Source organism: Dipteris shenzhenensis, chromosome 12 (genome assembly GCF_047967505.1).
Source record: "Dipteris shenzhenensis isolate YYH24624 ecotype China chromosome 12, Dip_SZ_1.0, whole genome shotgun sequence".
NCBI classification, from domain to species: Eukaryota; Viridiplantae; Streptophyta; class Polypodiopsida; order Gleicheniales; family Dipteridaceae; genus Dipteris; species Dipteris shenzhenensis.
The window spans coordinates 40199282-40208214 of NC_141607.1; the positions used below are offsets into that span (position 1 = coordinate 40199282).

At 40.7% G+C, this 8933-nt stretch overlaps 1 protein-coding gene across 1 annotated transcript; it reads left to right on the forward strand.

Moving 5' to 3' along the window:
* The first annotated feature begins 225 nt into the window (after positions 1 to 225).
* LOC147896214 (uncharacterized) lies at positions 226 to 2086 on the forward strand. Its single transcript, XM_087383196.1, has 7 exons — positions 226 to 463; positions 599 to 714; positions 892 to 1091; positions 1216 to 1294; positions 1377 to 1593; positions 1669 to 1726; positions 1841 to 2086. Exons 1-7 carry the CDS (start codon positions 298 to 300, stop codon positions 1965 to 1967), a joined length of 963 nt encoding a protein of 320 aa, XP_087239322.1. The 5' UTR covers positions 226 to 297; the 3' UTR covers positions 1968 to 2086.
* The last annotated feature ends 6847 nt before the right edge of the window (positions 2087 to 8933 follow it).

The following is an 8933-nucleotide window of genomic DNA, read 5'->3' on the forward strand; positions in this document are numbered from 1 at the left end:
TTAAATGATTAGGCGATTTTAAAATTGGGGATTTGTCTAAGGAGCTGCTAGCACATGTACGAAATCCATGGCCAATGGGAGGTGCCACGGGGGAGAGGGGTCCTACGCGGACATGAATTTTCTATTTTCCCCAATCGTACGCAATCCGGTCTTCGCCCCACGTGCCAAACACAAAAACACGTTTCGAAATTCATATGCCATCGGCGTCTCACTTCTCAACTAATCAACTCCTCTCTCTCTCTCACACACACACTGCTTTTTTTGCCATCGCCACAGCTTTCACCTTCCTCTTCCGCTATGTCGTTCTACTCCACACAAACCTCCTCCCTCTCCCTCAAACTCGCCTTTGATGATCATTCCCTTCTAGAGAGCGGACAGGACCATCGTGGGCCTCACCACGACCCCTCGTCCTTGGGGAGATGTCGGCTTTCGGAGCAGCTTCACCCTCTGCAACGAACACCAGGTGCGTGTTGTTGGCAAACCATGAGTACGTGATATCGCCTGAGAAACGTCGTCCAACTAGACGAGAGAGCGCTCTGTGTTTTTCTGTTTGACCATTTGATCGTTGTAGCTGCCTCTCAAGAATGATTGTATGCAGGGTCAGTTAAGCACGCCTCCAGAACTCAAGCTCCAAAAGAACTGACTAGGCTTCCTGCATCTTCTGATGATACCAAGTCGGAGGCGAATTCCGTCACCTGGCGAGGCGATTCCGAGGTAAGTAGGTAGGATCACAATTAGCTGGAGATGGGAACAGAAGAGGAGTCCTTGTGTGGAGAAGAGAACAGCGCAGCGCAGCTAGATATGATTTCTCTAGTGATTCTGATGGAGAAGAATTTCCAAATTGGTGAACGGACTCTAAGGCCGCAAACTGTCTTCCGTACCGGGGAGCAGGTGCCTGACCACCGGAACCTTTCGTTCCGGAAACTCGTCCGAAGCCAAGACTCCTCCACCGTCTTCCTCAACGACAGCACTGCATTCGGCTCCCCCAAATCTATCCCGTGCCGTCAAAATTTCTCAGATCACATCAATCTTCCGAACTCTAAGGCATCGTCGTCTACGCACGGCTTTCAGCTGCCTCATGTACCATCTAGGTATCATTCTTTTGAAATCACATCTCTGTTCGTTGTAGACGAAACCTGTGGTATTTGCTGTATTTCCTGGCATGCAGGAACCCAGTTCTGGTGTCCTGTGACTCTTCGGGATCTGTCTGCGTAGACCCGCGGTATCGAATGCTCAGCTGACCGTCTTTTACTGCGGGACAGTGAATGTCTACGACGATGTCCCGACTGATAAGGTGATTCTCGATCAGCGGTTCGCCGCGAGCATGAAACGTCCGATCTGCAACGAAGATGCGCTTAGATCGGGATTTTGTGCAGGCACACGCTATCATGCTTCTGGCTGGCACAGGAAATTCAGGGTCTACGACTGCTCCACCACCCGAAGGAGAAAAGAATAATTTGCGTGGAACAGTAGTAGCGGATGGATCTTTAACGGTGGAAGTTCCTGCCCCCGGCAGCACAGTCACACTGAACACCAAAACCGCGACAGAGCCCAAAGCACAGGCGGTGCCAAGGCGATCGCATGCTGGAATAGGTATGGCCTTTGGGTCCATATTATTGTATTTTTCGTCGAACTTTAGCTGCTTATAACAATTGGGTGTTGCTGTAGAGCTTCCACACGCAAGGAAGGCATCCTTGGCGCGCTTCTTGGAGAAAAGGAAAGACAGGTATGCTGTGATAGGTCTTTGAGACAGAAATCTAGCGTGGAAAGAAAAATCCACACGATGGATCATCTGATACGTGTTTCCTTTGGGGGATTCGGATGTGGAAAACGTGTGCAGGGTGCAGGTGAAGCAACAAGGAATTAGCGAGCAAAGGGAGAAGACTAAAGGAGAGGGGAGAGCTAGCAGTCCAAAAAAACGATGCACTGAGTTCGTCATCCCCATAGCTGACGCGGTGCAGGGTTGAGCAACTAGTAGTCTTTGGTCAATTAATATCGCGTACCTTGGAGTGAATGGTAATCTTTAATCTTTGCTCACTTTCAGAGCTTGCATGTATATACTCGTGAATTGGTAAAATGTAATAACTTGGTTTCTAAACTAATCTACGAGTTCTAGAGTAAAATATGAAACATTTGCCTCCTTAAACTTGAATAGAAAAAAGTTCCAAGTACTATTTTAATTGTGAGACATTATTTTGGACTATATAAAGCACTTGATTCAAAGTTTTACTCTAGATATATATGCACATAAGTACTACTTCAAAAGCTCATACTAGAATTCCTCACAAAGCCTGTAGACATCGTCTAACATGCTTGCCAACGTGTGCTATGTAACACCCATCTACACACAGAGCACATATCTTTTTCTACTTGTACCTAAGAATGGCCTTAATCTCCATAAGTTTAACTTTTGCATGCTATATTTTTCTTGAATTGGGCCAATTGTCATTCAAGTCTAGTTCGAGATCAGATGTACAAAAATACTAGACTTCAAAGAGAGTCTTTACACACTAATAGGATCTTCCCATGAGGTTACTTGAAGATGTTGTGAAAGAAGTATTTTCAAAGAATCGACCTAATAAATAAGAAGGGATGAGGGATGTCCCTCTTTATTTTCAATTGGAGGGAATCTATTGGAAAACCTTTATAGGTTCAAGTCTCTTGTTCGCCAGAAATTTTGAAGATATTTCTTTGATCATCTTAGCTTAATCGAGTGGAGGAGCTTTTCACATAAGAAGTTCATTGAATGTCTCCATTGAAAAATAAATCCATTTTTTTATTACGTTTCTCCTTGGTCAAGTTATATTTATGCTCTATTTATGGAATAATTTGTTAAGATTAAGGGCCTTTAGAATATGTATGGGAAGTGTAGATGAGCAAAATAATGGCTGGTAAGAGGGTCCATTAGGAGGTGTTAGAATGGCTGGTAAGAGGGTCCATCATGGTGCTATGATTCTGAGCAATGTATACTCCATAAATTTTGTTGCCCTTACAGATATTTAACAAGGGATTCATTTGACTTGATTATCTTCGTATTTTCCTTTCATTGCTTAGGATTTTGCATCATACTTCAAAGATAGAATCCTTTCATTTCATCCATGTTAAGTTCTTTGTTTTTTACAAGAACAAACCTAGTTTCTTTCCATGGAGTTGCTCTTTCGAATAAAGCATATGGCTCGTTGCATCCCTTAAGTAGTGTTTCCATTACCTCATTGGAGTGTTGTCATGGATGCATTATTAGGGGAAACATGAACTCAAAAAGGGCCTCATAGGGAGATGATTAGGAAATAGCTTAATTTCCAAATTGGTAGGGAAAAACATCATGGTAAAGTGAAGTTTTCACGATACTTAGACTCATTAATAAATGAGGATCCCATGTTATAATTTGTTTGAAAGTTAAAATGCACATCCCCTCCATTGATGTCGTGCATAAAAGGATCTAATGGTGCACGATAATCACTCATATTGACCATAGGATTGGAATGCTATCCAACGGCCATACAATGGCTACATAAGCATGTGATAGTGCGTTGAAAACTACTGTCAGTTTGATGGGGGCCGATGGTCAATGAATGAGGGCCACGAGAAATTGTGGCCCTTGGATCATGCGAGATCCAACGAATCCCAGTGCTAGGAAAATGAGGGACCTTGGATCTCGTTGAATCTAATAGCCTTAATCAAAGGACTAGAGTGATTCAACAACTATCAATGCATGATTGGTTGGCGGGGTTGACCAATGTTCAAGCCCATCCAACAACGCTTGAGGTGCAGTGTGTATCCCATCTAAGGGTATGTGCGATGCACCGCTTCTCCTCCGTCAGATCAGGATATGCATCATACATTGTACATTCTCCATTGTGAAAGGTCATTCGTGAGCCATTAGATCTACTTTAGATCTAATGGCTTTCTTAGTCTTTGCCATCAACTTTAATGCTTGTGAGCCTTTTATCTCTAACCATTGTAGGGATGATTTTTCCACATTAGCTTTGTTAATAAGCAAAAGTTTTTTAACTCTTGCGAAAGTTTATATGCTCTTACAAAAATAAAAGCTCAACACATTCGCCAAGATTTGAAACTAAATTCTTATGGTTACCGTGAAATATTAGATGAGTTTATAAAAAACAAACAAGATGAAGAACCAACCCTCATGAAATGATTGCGTGCAACCATGCTGTTGAAGAAGAACCTCAAAAGAAGCGACTATACCATTTGCACATTGATTTAGAAGAAAAATATGCACCGCTATAGAAAAGAGGAAAGGTTTCACTTGTAAGTGTTTAGCAAAAGGAAAACATGAGAAGAGCAGGCTCCTATAACAGTTGGCACTAGAGAATTTAAGCACAGAGTACAAAAAGCAAGGTAAGAGTACATCTTGTTTAGCCATTGTATTTCTATATGTGTGTATATTTTGCAAGAAAATTTGTAATATTGCAAAGTGCACTTGTTGCAAGGAAATTTTAGAACCTCAAAAAGAAAGCATTGATCCTAATTTAATTCCCATCAAACAAATGAAGGGTTTAGTCTCCACTATTGTTGCAAAGAACATGATGGAGGAAAAGAAGTTTAAGAAGGTAAAACGTGAAGTTTTTGAAGACTTTGTATCGAAAAGTAAAGCTGATGTCATGAAAGTTCAAGAGACTCTTGATGTGAGCGGAGTGAGCAGAAAGGGATATGCTTCAATATTTTTAAAAGATCAACCCATAAAACATGTGTTTTTACCAACACTAGCACAAGTGTGGAAGGAACGAGGTCATCTCAACCAAAAAGTGCAAGAGTTCAGATTGGGATGCCCTTTGCAATGTGGCAAGAGGGCAGTATATGCTACGAGAGAGGGCCAAGCCCCTGGTGAAATTATTTTTTTGATTCGAGGCCATTTTGGGGCCCGTTTTGGTGGCAGAAGTTTTTCGTAGACACTCAAGAAAGTGCTCTGTTTTGGCTGTGCGACCACTGTTCTGCAGGTCGGTGAAAAGTTATCGCAGAAATTAAATCGTATACCTGTGTGTAGAGATATTGGGAGTGACAAAATCATTCTTATTACCTATTGATGCATAATCGTCTCTAGGAAGTGACTGTGTAGTCAAATACCACTCTCTTCAATTTTACATATTTGTCCTTATAAGGCAGAAGTTTTGTTTTTTTATAGTGACAAAATATTTTGCAGTGTTCTGTAATGGCGTATGATGCTTTTTTACAGATTGTCACTGAAAAGCTTGACAAGAATAACTTCCAAGCATGGAAGTTTAGAATGATGAATTTCCTTAAGGGAAAAGGCTATTGGGAGTTCATTACTGGAGATGAACAAGAACCATTTATTCCTAATGTTCCCAATCAACAGGAGTTGCAGGCATTTAAAGGCTGGCATGAGAGAGCTAGAAAAGTTATGTACTGGCTATCTATTAGTATTTCAGATTCTATGATTGTGCATATTCAGGATGTAAGCATGCCGAAGGAGGCATGGGCTACTTTCATAAAAATATATAGCATAAATATGTAAGCCAGGAAAATGCAGCTCAAGCAGGAGTTGCATAATGTGTACAGAGAGAAAATATAAGTATCAATGACTACCACATGAAGGTGAAGAAGATTGCAGATGCACTTGCTTCTATTGGGTCACCAGTGGAAGATGATGATTTAGTTTCTATGACCTTGAATAGTCTAGGAAAGGATTATGCACAATTTTAGACATCCATTGCCGTTCGTGAGAATTTTCCTGATTTTGAGGAGTTGATTGCTCTTCTAATTCTTGAAGAACAGAGAAATGGTGGTGCATATTCTTCAGGAGGAACTTCAAAAGAAGCTGTCTTCTACTCAAATGCTGGAAGAGGTAGAGACAGAGGTAGAGCAGGCCAATTTGGAGGCCGTGACAGAAATCAGAAAATGCAGCAAATTCAAGAAAACCAGTCCTATGAAGCAAGATGTGGTAACTTTAGAGGCATGGGGAGCCAAAGAGGTCGTGGTGGATGGTAGAGAGGCCAGAATGCAAACAACAATGTTGAATGCTACTATTATGGTAAAATGGGTCATATGGTTAAAGACTGCTATAAAAAGCAAAATGACATCATGATTAGAAAATTGCAGCACGACAATTATGCATTCTCTAGTAGACAGGGTGATGACAGAATTAAGTATCTATTTATGGTGCAGCACATGACCAATTGTGTGACAAGTGTAGAAGAAAGCAATGATGTGTGGTATGTTAACTCAAGTGCGTCAAACCACATGACAAGTCATGCAGAATGGATGCAGGATGTAAGGAAAATGGAAAGACCAGGATTTTTGGAGACTTGTGATGATACTGCACATCCTATTGTGCAGATTGGTAAAATTCCTTTATCTATGCAGGATGGAAAAAAGAAATATCTGTCTGATGTATTTCATGTCCCGAATATCACCAAGAACCTGAATTCTGTTGGTCAAATGGTTGAGCAGGGCTTCCAGGTCAGATTTAATCCTCATGGATGTTTTGTTGAGGATATGAAAAATAAGGGTCACTTGATAGCAAAAGGGAAGAAGAAGAGTAGAATGTTTATGTTGAATGTGGACATGCCTGAATTGAGTGCAGCAATGTTTGCACATGGGACCGGTGTAGTTGCAGATATTGATATCTGGCATAAACGCATTGGTCATGTTAATGTAAAGCGACTTAAATTAATGCAGGCCTAAAATATTGTTGCAGGATTGCCTAAGTTCAAGGTTGCAGAAATGCATAAGCTATGTGAAGCCTATCAATTTGGAAAACAGGCAAGGAAACCATTTCCTAGACATGTTCAAGAGAGTAAGAGGCCATTGGAAATAATCAACTCTGATGTGTGGACTACTAAAGCTGCATCTTTTGAAGGCCGGTTGTCATTATTTTGTTACTTTCATTGATGACTACATCAAAAAAGTTTGGGTGTATTTTATGAAAAAGAAAAGTGAAGTATTTGGGCATCTCAAAGCTTTTAAAGCGATGGTTGAAAAAGAAACAAGCCTGAAAATAAAATAGCTAAGGTCAGATGGAGGGGGAGAGTACCTCTCAAATGAGTTTGCAAGTGAGTTTGCAAGTTTCCTGTAGGAGCATGGCATAAAGCAACAATATTCATGCAGTCATACCCCACAGCAAAATGCACTTGCAGAAAGGAAAAACATGCATATTGGAGAGGCATCTCATGCCATGCTCAACGAAAAAGACCTATCAGATTATTATTGGGCTGAAGCAATTGCTACAGCAGTCTACATAATGAACAGGACTCCCACCGCAACAATACATGGCATGACACCAGAGGAGAGGTGTATTGGTAGGAAACCATATATTTCTCATTTGAAAGTTTTTTGTTACATTGCCTATGCTCATGTACCAAATCAGTTGAGATCCAAGTTGGATCCAAAAGCTGAGAAGTGCATCTTTATTGGTTATTCTATGCAATAGAAAGGGTATAGATGTTATAACCCTTCTACTCGTAAGTTTACAGTGATCAAAGATGTTTTTGATGAGATGAGCAACTAGTATAAACCACTAAATGTGATTGATGATGTAGATGCAGAAAATGGTAATGCTGCATAGAATTCACAGCAGCAATCACAAAATATTAGTGGACCTGTAGTGTCCTCTAGTAGTGGTTCACATACTTCACCATGGACAGGTAGATTGAGATCTAGAGAATCTCCTCAAAGCAATGCAGATAGTAGTATGCAAGTATCATGAAAAGGAAAAGAGAAAGTAGATCAGCCCATGGTTGATGTGAATGCATTACTCTTATGTGGATGGTGAATCCAGTGGCTCAGAATAGAGCCTTGATGATGAGTTGGGTATTTCTTCTGTTGTCACACTTGGAGCAAGGAAGACAAGGGATGTTTTGAGAGGACCTGATAGTGAGCCTATTTTGCACAGGTCTACTAGAGCGAGGTATCATGTGGATAGGCTAAAATATGATGGATTTACAAGCATTCACTATGCCTATATGGTCAAAGTGATACATGAACCAGAATCCACTTCTTTTAGCAAGCCATGGGAAAAGAAAGATGGGAGAAATCCATGGATGAAGAAATGGATGCCTTGGAAGCAAATGCTACATGGAAATTGGTGCCTTTGCCTAAAGACAAGAATGCAATTGGCTGCAAGTGGGTTTATAAGGTGAAGCACAATGCAGATGGTTCTGTGAACAGATACAAGGCAAGATTAGTTGTCAAGGGGTATGTGCAGACATATGGCATTGATTATGAAGAAACATTTAGTCTAGTTGCAAGGATGGCAACCGTAAGAGCACTCATTGCTATGGCTACATCAAAGGGATGGTCTTTATATCAGATGGATGTAAAGAATGCTTTCTTGCATGGTGATTTACAAGAAGAGATCTATATGGTGCAGCCACTAGGTTATGTTCATGCTGTTCATCCTGAGTTTGTTTGCAAGTTGAAGAGAGCCTTGCATGGCTTGAAGCAAGCACTTAGAGCATGGTCTGACAAGATAAGACAATATCTTGTCACTATTGGCTTTCAGATTTCCAACACAAATTTCTCACTTTATGTGAGAAAAACAGAGAAAGGCATTATGCTGCTTGTCATTTATGTTGATGATTTGATCATCACAGGTGATAGTGATGAAGATACCCTTCATGTGAAAATGTTATTGATGCAAAAATTTGAGATAAAGGATTTGGGAGAGCTGCATTGATGCAGGTGAGCTTCTTGAAGACCCTACTATGTATAGACGAATAGTAGAAAGTTTGATTTCTATGACTCTTATCAGGCCAGATTTGAGCTATGCTATTGGGTTGGTAAGTCAGTTTATGCACGCTCCAAGGAAATCACATTTGGATGCGGCTAGATGCATACTGAGGTATGTGAAGTCCACATTGCAATATGGACTATTTTATGAGACTAGGGTTCAGATACAGTTGGATGGATATACTGATGCTGATTGGGCTGGTAGTATTTCTGATAGACGATCTACA